The sequence below is a fragment of the Muntiacus reevesi genome, chromosome 1 (assembly GCF_963930625.1).
Source record: "Muntiacus reevesi chromosome 1, mMunRee1.1, whole genome shotgun sequence".
Lineage (NCBI taxonomy): Eukaryota > Metazoa > Chordata > Mammalia > Artiodactyla > Cervidae > Muntiacus > Muntiacus reevesi.
Genome location: NC_089249.1, coordinates 271,199,429 through 271,222,643, shown reverse-complemented (window position 1 = coordinate 271,222,643; position 23,215 = coordinate 271,199,429). Strand labels below are relative to the sequence as shown.

The window sequence follows — 23,215 nt, the reverse complement described above, 5'->3', positions numbered from 1 at the left end:
TACGCATTTTAGTTTGTTTATCCAGTAGCTACCTTAACTTATATTGCTTATATATGGCAAGGAAGGAAAGGGAGGTGTCAAGGATGATGTCATATTTATGATGAGCATTTGTTTGAATGGTGAGGCTATTATTCAAGATCTAAAATAGATGAAAGAACAGACTGAGGCAGGAGTCATGGAGTGTTTGGTTCAGGACGTGCTGTCCATGAGGTGTTCAGATAATAACTCTGTACCTCATTCTGTCAAGATGGATTTGTCCAGAAGACATTGGTATTGGGGGATTTGGAAGAAACGGGTTTTTTGAGAAACAGTTCCAAAAGACGTTTTTATAGGGCTTAATTATACTTGACAGTCCAGTAGTGAGAAGGAAAAAAAGATGTATTAATAGGTGGAATTCTGTTATTAAGGTCTATTAAAAGAGTTACTTTTTTTTTCAATTGTTAGGCAAACTGATTTAGTTATGAACACTTACGAGTGTTGATACTTTTAATTTTCTTAACATTTATGAAATTTGAAGCTCCTTTTGCCAAATTTTGTTCACACCAGTTACAAAAAATGACAGGCTAATAGAGAGAAACTGTGGCGTGCTGATGATAGAAGAGTACAGAAGTGAGAAGCAGTGGCTGAGAGCTCTGTGCAGTACGGCAGAGAACATTCTCTAAGTGGGCAGAAGACTACATGTGGTGTGACACCATTTGTATAGAGTTTAATAACAGGCAAATCAAACTGTATTGGGTAGGTACACATGTGATCAAATCATTAAAAACAGTAAAGGAATGGTAATCATGAAAGTTAGAATAGTTGTTACCTCTGATAGAGAAAAACAGGCAGAAGGGATAGGAGAGGAGCACATGGGTAGATACATTATTGCTAATGTTCTCTTATGTTGGGCAGTGAATCCATGGGTTTTATTGTGTCGTCAAGCTTCATAACTATCAGGCTGTATTGATTCTGTAGAAACAAATGTTACATAAAGTTCTCATTATCATTAACTTTAAATATAGTAATGTAAATACATATCTTTGATTTTATAATCTGTCATCTGCATGGATTAAAAGAGAAAAACCAGAACATATTTCAGTAGATGCCAAGGTGGCATTTGCTAAGAATTCAATATTAAATCTAGATTAAAACTTTAAGTGGGAATAGAAGAATTCTTTCTTAACATGATGAAAACTATCAAGCTAATAACCAGCACGTTACTGAACAACAACAATAAAATACACATGGCCACTCTCATCTCTAGAACTTAATATATTTTGAAGAATGCTCATTAATATAATGGAAAAAAAATTAACTATTTAATTAAAAGCTATGGATAATAGATAAGAGGGAACAAATTTGCATCTGCAGATAAACCAAGTGAAAAACTATAAAAACTTATACAGGATTTCCTTTAGTAACATGGTCAGTTCAGAAATAACTTTTAAAAGCCACTGGCTTAAACGTAGTAGAGTGGAATGAAGAGAAGTTTCTTTTAAAATGGGAGAAATAGCAGAATATTTGTAACTGATGGGCCTCACTCAATAGAAAGCAAAGTTGATACACAAACGAGGAAGACTTGCTGGAGCAGTGCCCTCAAGTAGTTGGAGAGATAGTGTCTACTTGCTCAGAGGAGAGATTGGTTTTAGATAGGAGCAAAGAAAGCTCATGTATGATAGCTAGTGGGAAGGTATGTATATGAGTGCAGATTTTGAAATTCTTATTGTTTGTTACACCATTTCTTTAGCCATGTCTCCAAACTAAAGTCAAAACACATAGGTCAAAGTCTTATAATGTTCATACTTAGCAAAGTTTTTGGCACATGGAAAATGCCCACTAAGTGATAAATACAATTTTTAAACATCACTAGCCTCTCTAAGCAAATAACAATTAGGAATTTCAGTATAAAAATGATCTTGTTAACAGTAGCAAGAAAAAATTATTAAGTAGCAAAGGTTAAAAGTTACATGTAGTCATGTTATTCTATCTAAAGAGCTGTAATACTTTCCTGATGGGTATAAGAGAATATATAACTGATAAATGGCAAGGCTGTCTGTCCATGAATTTAGGTTAGAAGCTTTTGAAGTTATCATTTCTTCTTCCTAATTAATAATAAGATGTCATATATATCATTATACTAATTTAAAAAATAAATGTGCTATGTGTGTGCTCAGTTTTATCCCACTCTTTGTGACCCTCTGGACTACAGCCCACCAGGCTCCTCTCTCCATGGGATTCTCCAGGCAAGAATATTGGAGTGGATTGCCATTCCCTTCTCCAGGGGATCTTCCTGACCCAAGGATCAAACCCGCATCTCCTGCCTCTCCTGCTTTGGCAGGCAGATTCTTTACTGCTCAGCCACCTAGGAAGGTTTAAAAAAAGTACACAAACACAAATATAAAGCTACAAAAAATATGAAATGCTGTACACCAAAATGTCATTGCTTTACTAATTGCTTTTCTAATGAGATAGATGTGTTTATCTATATTTCCTAATTTTTCTATAAGCATAAAATAAATGTTTAGAGATGCTGAGCTTAAATATGTCAGGAATCTAGGAGAAAGCCTGAATATTCAGGGTTTAAAAAAAAGTTGACAAGGAAAAGAGAAAGCATGTTTGGAAGTTATCTGTACCTAGACACCAGCTAAATATCTTTCTAGTCAACTACTTAACAAGCTGCTTTGTCATCTATCAGCTGAGAAAGAAAGTTTTCTCCCTTCTGTGATCTTTCTCCCCAGGGGAAGGAAGGTAAAGGCAGGGGGTGGCTGGTGTTATCAAGAGCATGGGACGGAGGCCACTCTCCTTGCTGAGTTAACAGCAGACACTTTGGAACAGTGGTGTTGTGAAGAGTCCTGGCAATGACTCCAGTCTAGAAAGAATAGATTATGGGGATGAAAAGCAGGAGTCAGCTGAATTTCAGAAGATAAGATTCTTAGGGAACTTCGGGCACTAAAACTCTAATGCAATAGAGAACCTATTGAAGATAACTAAATTGGGCCCACAGTATTAAAGGGTTAGTACTTAATTAAGCAGCCATAGGAAAGGGGCAATCTTTTATAGAACTTAAAAAGTTTACAGTGTCTAATAATCGCTAAGTTATTTTAAGAGTGAGAATATAAGGTATAGCCATATTTATGAATGTAGTAGTACTCTACTAATCAACACTAAGAAATTCTTCCTTAATAATAACCAGAATGCTTTTTTAGTTTTCTCTTAATCTATTTATATTGGTAATTCATTAAAATCAGTTTTCACAGATTGGGAAGGAGGAACAGAACTTGAGGTGTTCCATTTCCACCAAACAATAGGATGATGCTGACATATTTCCATAGCTGTTTAAATGTTTTGTATTTGGCTGTAAAGAGAAGTTTCTACCAGGGATGCTTGGTGTTTTGTTTTACTTTTTCAGGAAGATAGTGTTCTGTTCCTTCCTTTGAGAATTTGAAAAATAAGATAACTGTGAATCCATGATTAATGTTGGATAAAGTCTTAAACTTTACAATTTCAGATTCTGTTAAAAAAAAAAATCTATTTTTTCCCTAAAAATGTATAAGGCAATTGAGTCATAAGAAGCCAAATGTCTCCTGAAGCCTACTGATATGGTTATCTTTTTTAAGGGGCAATGCAATGAATTATTGTCAAGAGGATAAAATGCTTTGCTACCTCATGTAATTTCTTTATTCTAGAGGGACTTGTGTTGTCTGCCTCCTAGCAGAATCAAATAACCATCTAGAATATAACCAACAGTTTTATGATATGAATTGCTAAAATACAGTAATTACCTTAGTTGTCCATATGTAAAATGTCTTAGGTCTTTCTTTGCCAACATATCTTTCTCTATTTGAAGGGATAGCTTTGATGGCTTTACCAATGACCCAGGCATACCATCCTTAGAAATGAATCATTTTAGTCCTGTATTTCTTATAATAATAAATCAATTGATCTAAGAGACTTGACAGGCCCTCATATTTACATGACCTGCCAAGTCTCTCAGAAATCAGAATTGCAGTTTTTAATTTAGTTCTTGATGCACTGTGCATATCGGTAGCTTTATACATGTAAAATCAGAAATAGTTTTACTTCTTGAAGGCTTGAAAGAAATTTTAGCAAGTGAATTTGATTTATGAAAACTGAAATAAATTTTATGAAATGGATGGTACCTTAGGACTATATTTTCAAGGTAGATGTTTAGAAAGAGATCTTTAAAAATTAAAATAAATTTTATTCATTTTTTAAGACTACCTATATAGTTTTGACACACCAAAAAAAAAAAAAACCCACAAACTTTAAAATATTGTTTGCATTTATGAAGATTGAATGCTTTAAAGTCGTGAAGTTGTGGTTCTCATGAGAACTCTTAATTCGGTTTCGTTTCTTCAGTGCCCTGTAGCTAGTATCTGGGGTTCTGAAGGCAGCTTTTTATTTTATTTTTTAATGGATAGGGCACTTGGGAAGCAGTGTTTGCTACCCTTCTAGAATAATACCCTTCTAGAGTAATTGCAGGCATTTGTAATTTTTCAGCCTTTCATGGACACCTGTTATGGCTGATTCGTTCTTTATACCTTATCTCTGTGTATGTTGAGTTTGGAACAGTTAGAAATATTGCTAGTCTTTTGGGTTGTTTGTTTTCCCAGATAGCTTCTTTGGCTTTTATTTAAGCTAACACTTAAATTTTGACCCTGAAGGTTTCTAGCCCCTTCTTTTGCAAATACCAAGAATTCAGAATAAGTATTATCAACTTTTGATTATCCACAGGGTACCTGTTATCAGTCCATTACCATTTTTTAATTACTTTAAAAATCAAACACATCACTGTTGCTGAGGGAGACGTGTGTGCACATGAATTGAACAGGCCGAAATCAGAGTGGGAACTCTCCAATACTGTCTTTACGTCATCAGAACACTCTGGGGCATATGCTGTGTGTTGGACATTTTACCAAGCCCCTTAGATGAGTTATCTCTTTAAACTCCAACAGCCTTATGAGGTGAATAATATCATTACCCAGAGGAAACTGAGAATTCATGAGGTTAAGTTGCTTGCCCAAGTTAACACAGATGGTAGATTCCAGAGGCACATTGGAAACTGGGCATCTTTGCACCAGATTCTAGCATATGTAATCTAGTGTACTAGATGTGGTCTGCTTGCCCTGTTCCCTTGTCATCTGTGTGTGAAGGAGAAGTGCTCAGGTTTCCTCTTCTCAAACCATTGAATTTTATCCATCTTAGAACTGGAAATACAAAGAGACCCAATAGTAAAGAAAGCATTTTAAAAAGGAAAGGGAATAAGGCAGAAGGACACTATTTCTTACCTCTGATATCCTTCAAATGTTTGCCTCTAGTTCCCATCGAGAAATGGCATATGAGAGATCATACTTGTACAGTCTTTTGTAACTGTCATTTAAGATGTGACTGAAGTGTAATTAATAAAATATCCCCCAAGTATTACACATCTTGTTGCTGTTTCTCTTCCCTTAGCAGAGAGCCTGGATTTGTGTCCTTGGTCCCCAGAGCCTGCCCGGGTTCTGTGATATTACCAACGTGGCTGCCTCAGCAGTCCCAGTTCACCGTCACCCTTTCCTCAATCAGAGTGGCTCTATTTGTAGTACATGGTGGGTTTCCTCACAAGATTTCTTTTGAAAAAAGCATTCTGTAGCTTAAATTTGTTTTTAAATATGTTGATGATGAAAAACAGAAAATTAAGAATTGAATTTCTTTTTAAATCTATATGGAAATATATTTCAGACTTAAATACCATTTATGTTATTGAACTGATAAGTTTTCACAGCAACATTGAGTGAGCTGGAAAGAAACCATGTGTTTTGCAAAATCTAGAGCCTGGGTCACTTTTAGCGACTTGTTTTAATCTCAAGTGTTCACATCTGTCAAGTACCCGTCTCCCCCCAGATTTACACAACCATTGCTAACTGCCATTCATGACTTCTGTTTTACCAGCAGTGCCTCCTGGCATATTACAGAAAGCTTTCTTCAAGACTTCAGGAGAACAAGGAGAGAAGATTAGCAATGAATTTGAAAAATGAAATTCATATCAAAGATTGTTTTTCCTTGTAGAAATCAGGTTTGGCCTTTGTTTCTGAGAAACAACCCACTTTTTTAAAAAACACAATTCTGCTTCTTACTTGACCAGGAGAATTGCTACGTTTAGAATTATTTAGTGTGGTTTCCCTAAGTCCTTTAAAATGCAAAGTGGTCTTAAAGATGCTAGATCATATTTTCAAATGGAATTTCATAAGGCCAGAGTATCATGTGAATATTTTAATAAAGATGAAGATAATTTTTTTTAAAAAGAAAAATGTATATTATAAATTTAAGTTCCACAAACTCAGGCAACCACTTGACCTCAGCTTGAGGGCTAAACATAGCACAAAGAGGTAAGAAACTTTTTCATCCTGACGTTTGTACCACACAGTGCCTGCTGTTTGCTGTCTGTTTTGTTTCTTCCTTTCATTCTGCTATTTATTTTTGCCTGCTCTGGTTTTCCACTGACTCTTTTAAGTCATCTATTTCAGATATAGATCTTATTTTTTAGTATTCCTGGCAAAAGTCTTCTTCAGAGTGCATTTAATCTAGTTCTGAGTTTCTTCAGATGGATCCAACAAATATTTATTAGGTATCTATTTTGTTCCAGTATGTGTGAAAGTAAGACCATGGTCCTTGCCCCCCAAAAGACTCTTGGTCTAATAGGAAGGAAGACATGAAGAAGTGCTCAGCATGCATTACAGTGAGGGCAGAAGGAGAGGTGAGCCCGAGAGGCTGTGGGGACAGAAAAGAGAACCTGTTTCACTGGGGAAGGAAAGGCTTCTGGGCTGAGGGTTAAATAAAGGGTAAGTTAGCACAGGTCAAGACAGAAATGGGGACATCAAGTACAAGGTGGAGAGTGAGGCCCAGGTCTGTTGGGAAGGAACCACAAGTGTCCTTCCTGTTCAGGGGTTTACATTCTACGTAGATCAGTAGTAGAAACCATACAGAAATTATGATGCTTAGGATTGACATGGTCACGCTGGCATTTTATGAAACTAATTTTGCCAGCCGAATCATTAGAGGATGGGATCAAGAGAAGACAAAAAGTGGAGGCCAGGTCACAAGATGTCCAAGCAGGTGATATTGAGCCAAAACAGAGGAAGGACACGAGAACACACATTTGAGAGAGAATTTGGGAAGTAAAAGCAGTAAGCCTTATGTATCTGGCTGCTGAGGGATGTAGGGTGGTATGGGAGAAAGAAGAGTCGAAGTTGACTCCCCAAGATGCCAATAACCTCAGTAAAATAGATAAATGGTAGTTTATTAATAGGAGATAGATAATGTGACAGGGTGGGAGGACTTAGGAATAGGATGGGAATTCTTTTCTAAAGAAGCATTGATGCTGTAGAATATATTTAAATTTCAGAAGGGAATGGTTAATAAAATGAAAAGCAATTTTAGGATAAGGATTATGGAACTGAATACAAAGTTTTAGTTTTTGTCAACAAAGAGAGACATATGGATTAGCCCAGCTATGAAATTTGAACAAACTTAGATTCTCTTGGTGGTTCTGTCACTTTTCTTCTAAAAGCTATTATAGCATTTAGCAATTTTGCAGTCATTTTTAAATACAGATTTTCTGTTCCCTCACACTCCATAGTCTGTATCCTTTTCCCTGGTCCTCTAATATCTGCTATTTGCATCTTACCCCTGCCACTAACTGACCTTCCCCCTTTTTCCTGGAAATACCCAGCTGCCAACCAAGTACACCCAACCACCTGGGTCCTTCTCAATAATTTTTGGCCATGAAGCTACAAAATGAGTCATAACAAAACTCATTTTGAAGCCCCGTTTTAGCTGGTGAAACCAGCATTGGTCAACTGTATTTTCATATGCTTAGCTGATTTACATTAAGGTACTCATCATCATATCCAAGAATAAATATACAAGCATAAATATATACATATGAGTATATATACACATATGTGTATATATGTGTGTACACACACACATTCTCTCAAACAACTCCATTCTTCCGGGGGAAAATGCCTTGGCATCAACCTTGATATTTCTTTCTTTCTTTCTTCACGGTATGTCTAGGAATCCTGCCGTCTCTACCTACAAATTATATCTTGAATCCCTCTACTTCTCCCCATCTCCTGGTCGAAGTCCTCATTATCTCTTCTGAATTTCTGTACATAGGTGCCACGATGGCAGGGATGGTTGTGGTTTTATTCATTAATGTGTCACGGAAACCTAGAGTAGTGCTGAACACAGTAGGCCGTCAGTTAATACTTGTGGAATAAGTGAAATAAATGAGCAAATCAGTCAGTGTCATCTTACTGGGTAGACCAACATTTAGAAGGCTGGTTTCATATTAAAGAGAAACCTTATTAAGAGAGCTAAAAATTACTCAAGGTAGTTTTTTTTCATTTTCAGTGATACAGCAACTTGGGTGTATTGACTGTCAAAAATTAGCACTTTACTCTTGTAGATGGTATTGCTTACTTGTAACCAATTGAAATTAATTTTTGATATGTTGTCATCAATGATGTTTTCCCCAAAAACAGCCATAAATTTAAAAGAATATTTAGGGGTGAGAATACAGTTTCAAAGGAATGGTTTTTTTATTTAAAGACTATATTCCAGGGAAGTAATAGCACTAAGAAAATTAGTACTGACCTACTGTACCCTTCCATCGAGATTTTTTTTAAGTCCTAATACTGGATTTAAGGAACTGTATGAAGGAGAATAGAAAAGGCTATTATACTTTTACTTTTTCTTTAACCCTGTACATCTTGCTACAGAGGAAGAATGCAAGGAAATAAATGGGCTTACTTTGTCCTGAATTATTCATATTAATTGGTATATGGCCTGAGTTTTTTTTTGAATAACTGCCAACATTTCCCTTTGTGCAGATAAATTTAGCATTTTGTACTACTCTCAGTAAAACCTCAATCATGTGGACATTTCAGATGTTTATAATATGTGTGGGATCCACTCCACTCCCTGTCATTCCTTGTCAGTGGGAACATTCATCTCTTACTGATTTCTCTAATACCTAAACTTTTTCTACTGCCAGTGAGAAAGATCCCCTCCCTACTCCCCCACCCCCACCTCAGCATTGGTTTCTACATCTGGACTGATCTGAGAAGCCTTTTTTTCTTCCCTAAATGCATAATGTTAGGCCTAAAGTTATAACTGCAGCTCTAGTTTGAAAAATAGAATTTTGTGGCTTTCAGGTTGAGGTTTCTATTTTCTGTTCTGATTCTAGGTTTATTCTGCCCCTAAACTCTGGAACCTTACTGGTACCATGCAAATACATTTCTCTAGCTAAACTGAATTTTCCAGATTATTAGGAAATTACAGAATCATTAAGAGTCAGGAAAGGATTTGAGAACAACAGAGAATTCTAATGTTTAAATGTTTGTAGCATTTTTTGTATCCAAACTAAGATATATAGTTTATATGTAGTAAAATAATAACTATTTTAGTCCAATAATATTAAGAGACAAGCTGACCTCCTAAGATACTATAGGAATGGAGGGAAGTGGGTTCTGAGGTCATAAAAACTGGGAAATTGCTATTCAGCGTGAAAGGACCTAGTTTAAAGTAAATGATTTTGTTTAAGCTGGCATTTCCCAAATTTATTTCAGGATAGAACCTTTTTAATATAAGGAAATTTCAACATCCTTTATAATATTGGTGGAAAGAAAGCAGATACTTCAGTTCTCACCATGGCTGAGGCTTTAATCACCATTTTTATTCATCTAGCAAATACATATGGAGTGACTGCTTTTTGCTACATACTATTCAAGATGCTGGCAATACCTGGAACAAACCAGACAAAAGCCGGTGGCCTTCTAAGGATTAGAAGGCCTAGCCAGGGGAGAAAGACAATAAGCAAAATTAAGTACTGCAGGTACTAAGTACTTTAGACAAACATCGAGCCAGGGTCAGGCAGTCAGGAGTACAGGGGTTACAATTTTAAACAGAGATGTAACCTTAAGCAAGTCACTTAGCTTCTCTCTGCTCCAGATCTGTAAGATGAAGCCATTCAACTAAATCATCTTCAAGGCCCTGCCAGCAGGTCTGCTTTAAGGACCAAGAGTTGTCATAATCAAGCTGTGGTATTGCTGGGTCATGAACATCTCTCTGAGCGTTTGCAGCTACCTTAGTAGAAAAGGCTGATAAAAGTTATAGAATTGCTGCCAAATAAAAGCTTATGTAAACCTAAATAATTTGTAATACCCACAACAGAACAAAGCATTTGTATTAAATAAATGGGGGTAAAAAACACCTTGCTGGTTCTATTTTTAATCTAGTGTGTACCTCAGTCCAGTGAAAAACCTCTGCAATAAAAGTACCAGTGGTTTTTAAGCAGATACTAGCATGCCCGTATGAGAAATTTGCAGCAGTACACATACTGAGCTTCTGCCCTTATATCCTTATGTAAAACGGAGGTCTGTGACTTGGATGTTGAAATGACCTTTCAGACAGTATTCCAGTGCCACATGCCTGAACTTGTGTCTCAGAGTAATTAGAAGCTTTGACTTACACATCTTGGTATACAGTGTTTATGTTAATTATAAATGTCTGAAAGTTTCCTGAAACTTTGTCTTCATAGCTTTTTATCAAAGACAGCCTGGAGTTTGGGAGGAGGGTTGTGGATTGTGGTCCTAAACCTTTGATTTTCAGCCTCTCATATTTGGAATGAAAATTAAAATATACTTTTCAGCTTGCCCAGAACATGGTAGTATATTTTTATATTCTTCATTGTGAATAAGAAACTGTTTGGAATCATAGTCTTTGATACTTTTAAAATAATATTTCACTCTTAAGGCATTAGCTAAAAATTTTCAAGTAGACCATGGGTCCCTAAAGTTCTAAAAGTATTCCCACTGACTTGTAGGAAAAGCTCAAAATAATATAATTAAAATTGAGAAGTCCCTATCATACAAAGGGATGCTCTTCCAAAATTGTTTCTAAACAGACCTTGGAATTTCTTTTCCCATGGTGATTAGCCCTGTCTTCAAAAGCCAATCCTAGGCCCAACAATAACAGTCATTTTCATCTCCCCCTAGTCATAGTCCATAACCCAAAGGCCAGTTTATAAGAAAATGCTTCATAATCATTCTGGAAGAAAAGACCGACTCCTACTTCACTATCTAGACAAGCTATGGAGTAGGTTCCTGTATATTAGAGACAGAAATGATGAGTATCCCCAAGTTCCTCTGAAGTCTAGTCTCTGAAATGGCCCTGGATCAAACAAGGACTCTGATCCCATTTTAGCTGGACCAGTCCCATGGGCTGTGGTCCACTCTGAGGCCCCCATAGTTTAGTTCTGACACGCCCCACTCTGTCGCCCCCACTCTGTCGCCCCTCCTGCCTGCTATAATTTTCATACACAACCTGCTCTTTCCATTAAGCCTTTGCCCAAGAAGCCAAACTGTTAGGCACACTTACCAGGTATAAACGTAAGAACTCTTTGTACATACATTTTATTCCTAATATATTCAGATATTGATGCACAGAAAATTTATATCTGATTTGTACCATCTCCTTCAGGAAATAAGATATACTAAATTTATAGACTTGAAAATTTTAAAGATAAGAAGATTGCATGGTTGACATCTTGCTCTCAGATATTTTATAAGAAAAGCCTGAGATTAGGTCAGGCTGTACCATCTTGCCATGCCCTTGGAGAAGAGCATAGCAACCCATTCCAGAGGGTTCTCCAGATTGCCTGGAGAATCCCATGGACAGAGGAGCCTGGCAGACTACAGTTCATGGGGTCACACAGAGTCAGACATGACTGAGCAACTTAGCACGCATGTACCATCTGCATTGTTCTGCTCTGAAAACCACCAGGGAAAAGGGATGTAGAAACTCAGTTGTGGGAACTCTGTGGTACTCATCATTCCTTAACCTCCAACTCCACCCCAGCTCCTCAACTGGAGAAAAATAGCATGATACATACCCAGGATGCTCATCAAAAACATGATCTGCCCTGACACCTGCCTCTGCCCCCGTGTGCACACTGCTCCTGTACACACCATAGGCTGGGGCAGCAGGTAGGAGGGAGCTTTGAGAAGTCCTGCTGTCATTCTCCATGGTACTACCTCCTTTTTTTTTAAATGGGTACTTTTATTTCTTTAAAGATACCATTTTCCCCTTTAATTCCTCATTAATTATCAAAAGTCAGTGAAGTCAAGAATTCTTTTCTTTTCTAAGAGACTAACCTACCTCTGTCTGTGATCCATAACTTCTCCACTTCAGCCTTACTAACGTATTAGAGACTGCGTAATTCATTGTTGTGGGGGCCATCCTGCGCACTGTAACGTGTTGGGCGATGTCCCTGGCATCCAAAAGATGCCAGTGGCAACCTCCCACACCCAGTGCCCCCTGGGGTGGTGGAGGGGGCGGTCGCGAAACTGCCCCTTGGCAAAAACTGCTATCCTGATCCCTGTGGCGTACAAGCTTCCAAAAACTTTAACGGGTTCATAGCATGGGTTGTGTATTTTTTTAGCTTTGTTTCTTTTAAACCTGACCCTTTCCTATTCTATTATTATCATATTTTTTTAATGACAATAGCTATTTTTTTTCTATTTGATATTCTTTTAAAGAATAAGAAAGCTTTCTATGCCCACCATCAGGCCAGACCCTAATGCTTTGAGTGGTGTGCACAGCAATTAATTCATTCAAGGTATTTCTGTTATTAAACCCTCCAAGTTTACACAAAGACTTTCTGTGTATATGTGTGCTTAAAAATGGGGAAGAAAATGTATAGGAGGATAACTTTTCACTTTAAGAAGTATAAATGTTACTTAAGAAGAATCACAGTTAAGATGATAAGGAAGGAAAAGCCATGCTCTGTTTAGTAGATGTATGAGCTTAAGGATGCCAGTCATTAAGTTTCCTGTGAAAGAATACTGAACATTTGTACAATTGGAGTACAAACTCTAGAATTTGAGTACAAACTCTAATCACTCCTGCAAAATAGAAAAAAAAAAACCTGTATGATTCTACTTTTTAAAAATGCAATTTAGAATCTCCCAAAAGGGACAATCTTCCATACTCTGATGGGTAAAGTACTTCTGCAGTCCCAGACCGGAACCCTTATAGGAAGGAAGACCTTAGGCCTAAACTGAAGCCAGAACCTGGCCTGGAAATCAGTTCGCCACCACTGTGGAAAATCTCCCCAACCAGGTTCTGCAGATCTGCAGGGAGGGTTGAGGGGGACGGTGAGTGGAAGTTAAGTGAGTCATGGCTGAGGAAGGGATATCATTCAAGTGTTCACACCTTCATTCCCTGTCTACCTGCTGTCCTAGACCTTAAGGAGGACATATACAAGGACATATACATAGCAGCCAGTTAGCTCAGAGTCTTATTCTTCCCTTGATGGAAAGGGAAGATTTGGGGGAGAAGAAAGAATTAGAAAACACTTTCTCCCTCCTTGCTTGTGTACTAAATTGCCAAGAGTAGGTATTTGGAGGCTGGAGAGCAGGAAGTCACATTTTACATTCTTTCCAACAAAACCCATTCGTAAGCACCACCCAACACCACGGTGGCCCCTGTACACCCAAGGGAGGAAAGGCCTGGGGAGCTGGGAAGAGTAGTATAGTTGGAAGACAGAAATCTCCAGCTCCTGTATTCACAGGTATTTGTTAGGCCCTCACTATGTGCCAGGGAAACACGCCAGGTACAGGGGCTCAATAATCGAGAGCAATCCTGTCCCTTTGCTTCTGGGGCCGCTCTCTAGGAAAGAGCCAGGTCTTGAGCCAAGAGCATAGGAGACATCCGCTTGTTCCAGAGTGTTGCCTAGGACTCGGCCTTGGGGGGCCTGCAGAGTCACCTCTGTGGGCTGCTGACCTTGTTCTGTAAACACGAGGAGGGAGAAACACCCAGCTGCGCTGTGCTGTGAGTGTAATTACGGTATTCACCTTATTTATGCTGCTAGTTACTCTTGAAAAGTAGCACTCCAAGAAGTAAGAATTAAAATGAAATGTGTATGTAATAAGACAGCAAAGGATTCAGATATAGACTCTGTCTCAGAGACCATCTAAATATCTAGAAGCCATTTAGCAGGGGGTCACAAAGCCACAGGCAGAACCTTTGCATCTCAGAAGAGGAAGAGTTTTTCAGCAAGTTCACTGATGACTCTTCCATGTGAGATGTAAGCAATTTCTACTGTGAAAAGAAGAGGGTTCCTCTTATAGACTAATTACTGAGCCGACACAATTACTGACACTTTAGAGCAGAAAATTGAAATTAGAGTGTGGTAAGTTATAGGCGTGCTTGTCAGATTCCTTGAATGATTCAGTAATTTAAACGGTATAAATGTAAGTGCTCAAGAGGGCTTGGGTAAAAAATGAATGTCATTTGAAAAACAGTAAGGTCAGTCATCAGATCATTCTATAGCACATTTATAATTGGAGGTGTTTCTCTCTTTGTCCCCCTTTTAGCTTGTCAAAATCCCTAAAAATGATCCCCTCAACGAAGTGCACACCTTTAACTTCTATTTGTCAAATGTCGGTAGAGACAACCCTCAAGGCAGCTTTGACTGCATCCAGCAAACCTTCTCCAGGTAAGTGTGATTCAGGGTATGCTGAAGGGAAACTCATTTTTCTTTGAGGGTTTTTTTGGTTTCTTAAACAATAAAACACATAGTAGTCATTCTTTAAATATTTATTGACTTGAATTGCAGAGCTCGCTTATTTATTTGAGAAATAGTGAGCACATACTATGTGGTAGAAATTATATTTGTCACTGTGGGATGCAATCACAAAAAATTTAAGATTCTTGCCCTCGAGGAATTTTTAAGGTATAGATTTTTTACCTATAAAACATGGTTTATTTTATTTTAAATTAAAGACAAGTTTCAGGGGTTTTTAAGTTCTTAATCACTGAATATAAGTAAGAGTACTTTATAGTTACAGGGGTCCCCAACCTCCAGGCCACGACCGGGTACCTCTGGTCAGATCAGCCAGTGGCATTAGATTAGAGATAAAATGCACAATAAGTGTAATGTGGTTGAATCATCACAAAGCCATCCCCACCACCACTCCCAACCCCCACCCCCGGTCTGTGGGAAAACTCTTCACGAAACTGGTCCCTGGTGCCAAACAGCTTAGGGACCACCGTGGTAGTAACCTCAAGGCTCACACTCATGGATAAAGGAGGAAAATACACGTGTCTTATATATGCCCTTCCTCCTTCCCTGTGCAAGGCGTGTTGTAAGATAGATTTTTAAAAATCTTTATTCTGCAGCAGAATGGAAACTAGAAATTAACCCCAGGAGACAGTCCCTTTGGATTTTAAGGGGAAAATAAAGGAGGGAGGAAGACAAGAACGCACACCCATAGCCCAGGGTACCCGTGGAACTCTTATCTGCTTAGGTCCTCTGTAAACAATGAGCTGCTTGTTTCACTCTTCTTTGCTGTGGTTGTTTCTGATTAAAGAATGGGCCCCTTGAGTAGGGGGAGTTTGTTCTGCCGTGGATAAAGACAAGTCCTTAGAGCCCCCAGCCCCCTGAGAAACACTGACATTGGCCCAAGCTTCCCCAGGGCTGTCCATCCCTGTATCTCCCCTGTAGCACTTGAAGCCATGCGTGCGCGCTATGTGGGGAAGAGGGGAAGAGAGAGCTGTGTTCCCAGTGGGCTCAGGAGGCAGAGATACAAAAAAGACACTGCACTGAAAGCGCTCTGAGTTTCTCCGCCCAATTAAGGCGACTAAATAACTTTTTGCTTTATCTTAACCTGCCATTTTCCCTGAGTATATGTTAATTTTGCTTTCTAAAAATTGCCTTCCCCCAAACTTACTCCTTTTGGTATAAGTTGCATGTGTTCCAGGTTATATAGACTTTTCTGCACTGTTTTACTGTGGTAGCCACTGGCTACCTGTGGCTATTTACATTTCAGATGACAAAAGTGAAATAAAAGTTAGTCCTTCACTCATACTAACCACATATTACAGGCTAAATAACCACATGGCTAATGGCTCTCGTGGTGGACAGCACATACACAGAACGTTTGAAATTGCAGAAAGGTCTGCGGATCAGGACTGTGCTAGATTATAGCATCCCCAAGTAAAAGGGTTCTTGGTGACTGTGTACTTCCACCCTGTCACTTCACAGGTGACTTATCCATGTTACATAGCTGGTTAGTTAGTGACTGGACTGAATGAGAACTGAGTTCTCCTAACTCCCACCCCAGCATTCTTTACAGACCACAGGGCACACCAGTTTCTAATTGTGCCATCACCTTTAATACTTGTCTTCAGCAAATTATTTTTTTCTAGAGAACATTTCAACATCAAATTGAACTGTGTCCAATATTAGAATTTTACTAAGGAACTTAATTCCCTCTTCAAAACCAGGCCTGTCATCATAGGTAATATGGTTTCTCCCTAACCTCATAAATACCCTGTGTGTTTATTTCTACCTTGCTTGTTTGGAGAAGGATTTTAGGTCACTTTTCAAAATTATCCATGATGGGCCAAACAGAAAAGAAACTGTTACTGTGAGAAAATTGTCACAACTCCATTAGTATGATCCAAGTGTGGTAAGAATATACATTGAAGTTTGCCATTATAAAAACAAGCACTCAAACTTTCAGTTCACAGCCTGGCAAGGATAACTTTGAATGATCTGGCTGCACCTTTTGTATTCAATTTGATTTTGGTTTTCCATGGATCTTGTCTCTCCTACAGCTGTGCAAGTTCTTCAAGGGCAGGGGTTCTCTTATACCCGTTTCCCCGTCTTAAAAGGGTTGGCTGACTCCACAAATAGATCTTCCAAGAATACATATTAACTAGTCTCCTTTCTTATCTTTCTTTTAAAATCTCCTTGGGTCTCACTTTTCTTATATGTAAGATGCAAGAACTCTCACAGTCAAAAATTACCTTTTAAAAATTTCTTAACTCTGCCTATTCAGCGTCCTAGTGAAAATATATAATACAGCTCTATCAGTAATGCATATTCAAGTGTGGAAAACAGCAAGCTAGGCTAGAGAAAGACTATAGGAACATCTGTACACATGTGTCACAGTATTTCAACTTTTAAGGCAACTGAGTTCAAAAGGGATGAGTAGAGAATGTGGGGAATGTCTTCTTGCCCACAGTGTTGACTATTCTGTTTTCATGTAAACATCTGTTTCTTGACCTTGGATGGTGTAAACTGTAATTTCATCATGATTGGCGATAGGTTCAGCTTATTCTCACTATGGAAATTGCTTAGTGATTAATAAGGGGAGATGCTGAAATTCAAGCTTCCTGCCACCAGACCTTTATACTGCAGTCTTCTCTATTGCAATCTTTTCTTCCTACTCATCCTCTCTCTTTTCCACACTTCCTTACCCTCCTTTCATTGGTTTTTCAGCTCAAGTCGGCCTCATTAAAAAAGAAAATAAAAACAAAAAACCCACCTTCCTTGCATTTTGGGGCCCAAAATCTAGTTCAGTCCCCACCATTCCACTGGATTATGCTCCCCAAAGCAAGCCTTTACCTCCTTGCCCATGAACCCAACGGCTGCTTACTGATTATTCTGGACTTGTTGCCGGCATTTCACCCTGTGGGCCACCCTGATTCTTGAAGCATATTCCCATGACTTCCATGACACAGTGCTCTTCTGATGCCCCTCCACCTCTCTGGCTGTACTTTTGCAGTCTCTCGTGGTCTTCTTTTCGTCTTCCTATTGATTATTTTAAATATTAGTGCTATTCACAGTCCATTCCCTCCTGAGACTGCTCCTTACTTCAAGTCACCATGTCCCTCACTGAACTTATTTTTCTCTCTCCCAGTATTCCAGTAACACCCAGTAACCTGGGCACACTCTTGAACACCCCTGCTCCACCCCACCCACCCGCCGTGGCTGATCACTGACAAAACCCCGCCAGCGCTGCCTCCTGCCTCTCTGAAATCTGCTTACTGCTCTGCATTCACACTGCCCCTACCCTGGCTCAAGCCATCTCTCTTGTCTCTAATCCTTCAGTAGCCTCCTGACTGGTTTCCAGCCTTCACAAGAGTGCCCCCTTCCTTTCAATCTGCTGTTCATCCTGATCGACTTTTCTACAGTATAAATGAGATGTTTTCTCTCCCTTGTTTTCAGTCTCCTATTGGGATAAAGTCCAAAATCCATACTGTGACCTCCAGAGCCCTGTGTCATGTACTTCTTGCACCTTTTTCAGTTTCGTCTCGTTAATGATCCTTGCCACCTCTCTTTGGTCAAACTGAAAACCTTCTCCTGGCTCCCCCTAGGAGAGGTGGCACGCGTTGGTTATCCCTCTAGAACACTTCTGTCCCCACCTTTCTCTAGTCATCCCTCTAGATCAGCTTGGGCACCACTTCCTTTAGGAAGCCTTCGCCTTGTGCACAAGTCCACGTGAAGTACCTTCCTGGGGGTCCCTGCCCCCTGTCATTTGTCAGTCTGCCTCCTAATTTCCAGTGTGTTCATCCTTGTCACTCATTAGAGAACTCCTCGAAGGAGGGACCACCTCTGTCAGTCTTGGTCATGGCCTGTGTACCTCACACACTGCCTAGCGTGCAGTCTCTGTCCAATAAATATTCATGAGATGAATGAACTGATTTTTTAAAAATAGAATTTGTATAGACAGTTACTAGCAATTTACAAAAATTTTGTCAACCCTTATTTCGTAGCATCATAACAAAGCTACTTCCAGTTTAGAAATAGAATATCAGGGCTATAGTGACATTTTCATTATTTCTATATTCTAGTCTAAGGCCATAGTAATTTCTTTTTAAAATACTAGCATAACTGTTACCATGATCCCCTAATACAGCATGATACTTTGAATACAGAGCTGTCTTCCTGGCCAGCATTAGTATTTGTAATTGTTTAACCAAAAGGTTTCTTTTTTTAAAGTATTTCTGCAAAAATCTGTTGTCTGGTTTTTTTTTTTCATATTTGCTATATCAACAGATTATCTTACAGACATTTAACAACATAAAAAATAACTGTAAATACAAGGTTACAAATGTTTAGGTTATTTTGGTGAATAGTAACAAACTATGATATTTGGCAGTATTCTTGCCTTGAAATTAATCTTATTAAAAATAAAAGGAATTATTATGGTGGATCTGTTTCAGCTAGTCAGTGCTGAAGCATACACATTATGGTTCCATTAAAAGTAAGCTTTTAACATTTCTCACATCAGTAGTAGATAATACTTTCATAGATGAAAGTAGAACTTCAGTGCCCATCAGGACCCTGGACTCCAAATACTGTTTTGTTTCATTTTGTTTTTTTCCAAAATTTCATAGATTTAGTCTCTGAAAGTTCATGTCACCCATTCTATCCAGGAAAGGAAAAAAAAAAAAAAAACATGATATGAAATGAAGAAAAGAAACTTAAAAGTTTAATAAGCTTTACATTTAAAAATGATTAATATTAGTTATTTTGAATTTTAAAGTTATTATTAAAGCTGCTGATTATAGGATTATACAATTCCTGCTTGCCTTTATTGTGCAAAATGTGGGACATCTCTAACAAGCCACCATCTTACCTGACAGCTCTGGAGCCTCCCAGCTCAATTGCCTGGGATTTATACAAGATAAAATTACAGTGTGTGCAACAAATGACTCGTATCAGATGACCCGAGAAAGAATGACCCAGGCAGAGGAGGAGTCCCGCAACCGAAGCACAAAAGTTATCAAACCCGGTGGACCGTATGTAGGTTGGTATAGATATATTTCTCCTTCTTGCTGATTGATTGGAATAATTCAAGATCACTATAGGTAAATATTGGTAATATTAACTTAATGAAAACACAGAAATTAGTACTGAGAATATTTTGAAAAACATGGTCAAAAGTCATTTGTCCTCTTCATACTGCTGATGGAATAGATGGAAGTTTTACTTCTTTTATAAATCCCAAATCTTCTAATGACTATTTATTATTGCTTTACAATACTGGGGATCTGGTCAAGTTACTTTATTATGTGAGATTGTGATAGTGGTACCGCTGTGTTTGTCACTGGATGATGTAATTTCAGTGGTGGACAGTATGGTTCTTATTTTGCACTTGTGTGGAGTGATTTTTTGTAGTAAATTCTATTAGTAGAACTTAGAGTTTTCTATTAGAGTCAAAGGATCTTTGCACAAGAATTTTTATTACAAAAGTATAAAATGTGTTTATAACAAAGCATTAGTTAGTATAATACTTCTTTGGTATCTCAGTTGTGATTATCATCTCAATTATGAATCCTCATCTCTTCATTAATTAAGAGACTGCCCCACTCCTATCATTTTTATCATCAGCTCACTCAAGTATCCCTCAGATCAAAGGGAAGACCAGACCAGCCAAATGAGTCTCTCCTTTACGAGACTGTTAACAATAGTAATAGAATTACCCAGAGCGAGGATAAGCTCTACGAGGCCTTGGCTAGTTTAATAACACAAGTCACTGGGCAGTAAATGACGAAAGGATAATCGTTTGAAAACATAAATGCTCACAAAAAGTCTCTTGAATAACCAAATCCCTTAATCAACATCTTTCTACGGTTTGGTATAATTCTACTTCTGTATTTGCCCATTGCTGCCCCAGTTAGAATGCATTCAGCTTTGAGAAGCTCCACTAGTATCCGTAATAAGTATTTCTTTGGAACAGAGCCAGTGCTCCTGGGACTTGGTGCTTAGCTTAGATACATTTAGTTTGGTTTAACAACAATTCATGGCTTCCCCAGGTATTTGTACCCACGGGGCCCAGTTCCCTGCCCAGTAAGTTACAAGCAATGAGATTTTTCATCTTCTCTTTCCTACCCGATAAGGTAACAACTTCCAACCTCGTTCTTTTTTCTCACAAGTAACCTAATTAACTTTAGTAAGCTAAATCTTGTTGTTTCTAAAATGTGCAAGATCTGCTACACTTAAATTTAAGTGCAAGCTATGAATTTACTGCCCCTATTGCTTTGAGAGTGTTTTTTAACTCTGTCCAACATTACCAATTTATAAAACATGAGGTAAACTGGTGTATTTAACAAAGGAATAGAAGACTGAAGTAATCAGAATGATTATTTTTTCTTCCCAGTATAACCAGTTGAAAACCTTCACCTTGATTTACTCTAAAACTTGAAAATTGGCAGTGATTACTGTACTTTTCCAGTGAAAGATCCTTGGGTGTACCCTGTGTTCATGTGTTTTTGTTTGTTTTGTAGGGTTGGTACAGTTCATTCACAGCTTACACAACAAACTTTTCAACATCCAGAATCACCCAGACCATACTTTGCCCTAATGGTATGGGACTTTTGAAACTTGCAGGTTTCTTATTGGCACTACCAATAATTTACATTTTTTAGAGTGACCACATGGAATTTGAGGTTATCTAAACTTCTGAACGGGATTTCATCTCTGCCCTGTGAAGATGAGAACACATACATGCCCCCGGCAGTGATCTCTGCCAACCCAGTGCTCTGTTAGCCTTCTCCTCAGCGCCCTGGGCTACCCCATCACAGCACAGTCTTCTCTGGTTTTCAGTCTTGTCATTAACCTCCTCAGCCCTTTATTCTCTGGGTCAAATAACCCCGGCTCCTTTTTACTTTTCTTAATATGGCCCGCATCCCAACCCTTTAATTATTCTTATTGCTCTCCTCTGGACTGCCTCCAGTCCTTCACCTCAGAACTCAAAACTGCACACGCTACCTTTAAGAAAAGACTGATCCAGAAAAAATGACTGATCAGTTCTTTGTACAGTAGAGCAGAAGATTCCAGCTTGGCTATGCTGTATTTGTTTTATCATGGCGTGTTTTCATCTTTTTCTTTTAATTCTATCCAGTACCAGGCCCTTAGCATGTGCCTTTCCTTCCAGGCAGCATGGTTTGTATCCTCCTGCTTTTTCCAGTATCTCAAAACTGACTCACTCAGCTCTTTAAAATGCTTGTCCGCCACCCTTCAGTGCTAACATTACTCAGCACTTAATGAGTGCTTCTGATGCACAAGGGACTGGTTAGCACTGTACACGTAGTTAGTCATCTAAAGCCCACAATCACCCTATGAGGTGGGTAATCATTGCCTCTCCATTTCACATATGAAGCTGTTGGTATCAGCAAATAGCAAAAACCAGGAGTTTGGCCTCATTAACAAGTTGCGGTTTTTTTCCATAAGACAATAGGAGATAACCTCTTTAGTTCATAATTGAATTTATCTTATGAGATGATAACAGAAGTTGACCTCTGCCAGCTCAGAAGTCCCTGTAGAACAAGGTTTGTTTTAATAGTGTCAGCTGGGTAGAAGACAAATAGAAATAACGCTGGTGTCACTGTGGGTTGTGATGGCATCATGCCAGGCCTCTGACAGTTAACTTAGGGCACAAGCCCAGCTTCAGGAAAGGAAGGCTGAGTTCCTAGGGTTCAGCTGGCCTCGGCAACCAGGAACGTTAGCTTCTATGACCCTCCAGTGGACTGGAGAGAAAAAAGAAAAGTCTATTTGCCTACAAAGGAACAGGAGAAGCTTTAACCTAGAAAACATGGTTATCACGTCATCAGTAATATGTCCAGTTGTAGTCATGCCATTTATATCAGTGATGAGCACTGTTGTATTGTTATGATCCTTCCCCTTTGTTTAAAACAAAACACTTATCACCTCTCGTTTACCTGGATTTTATGTCGGCTCACTGACTCCTATCTGAATTCTGGAAATTTATTGAATCATAAACTTGTAAGCATGCTGTTTATTTAGGAATATTAAATAACCCAACCAATGTAATTTCTAAGATCCTTTTTCCAGTCTTTCCAACTTCTGCCCCCATCCTCCTTGTTTTTGATGTTAGTACCTGTTTGAATGACCTTGGACAAAATCATTTAACATGGAGACCTTAATTTTCTCAAATACTAAATAAAGGGTTTTGAACTTAGGTTAGTGTTTAAGGTCCTTTGTCATTCTAGCATTCTGTGACTGATGTTTACTTATGTTTTAATAGTAAACCTTTTGAAGAAGTGATCCTAAATGCTAAGTAGTGGAAATGGTTTCCACGGCAGAAGATTATGTATTTAACCATGACAGTGTCACACCACTGTCAAGGTCCTGCCAGTGTTTTTATTAAAGCCTCAGGTCAGTGTTGCCAGGGTTTCTGGTTAGGTTCCACAGAACAGAAAAACAACTGCAGAAGACAGCTGCCATCCCTGCTCTCCTTCCTGCGGTCTCTTTTAACACCTTCCTTTCAGATTGTTTACTCAAAGTCATTAAAGGGATAAGTACTATCACCAGCGTATTAAATGGAGAAGCTCAAAGTGGACTCCTTGT

At 38.5% G+C, this 23,215-nt stretch overlaps 1 protein-coding gene across 1 annotated transcript in view; it reads left to right on the top strand.

The window, feature by feature from the left end:
- The window catches only part of ELL2 (elongation factor for RNA polymerase II 2), a 71,187-nt gene that overhangs the window by 26,537 nt on the left and 21,435 nt on the right, over positions 1-23,215 (top strand). Inside the window, exons 3-4 of the mRNA XM_065918138.1 lie at positions 14,427-14,548; positions 19,489-19,652. Coding sequence (XP_065774210.1) covers positions 14,427-14,548; positions 19,489-19,652 — 286 coding nt within the window. The remainder of the gene's footprint in view (positions 1-14,426; positions 14,549-19,488; positions 19,653-23,215) is intronic.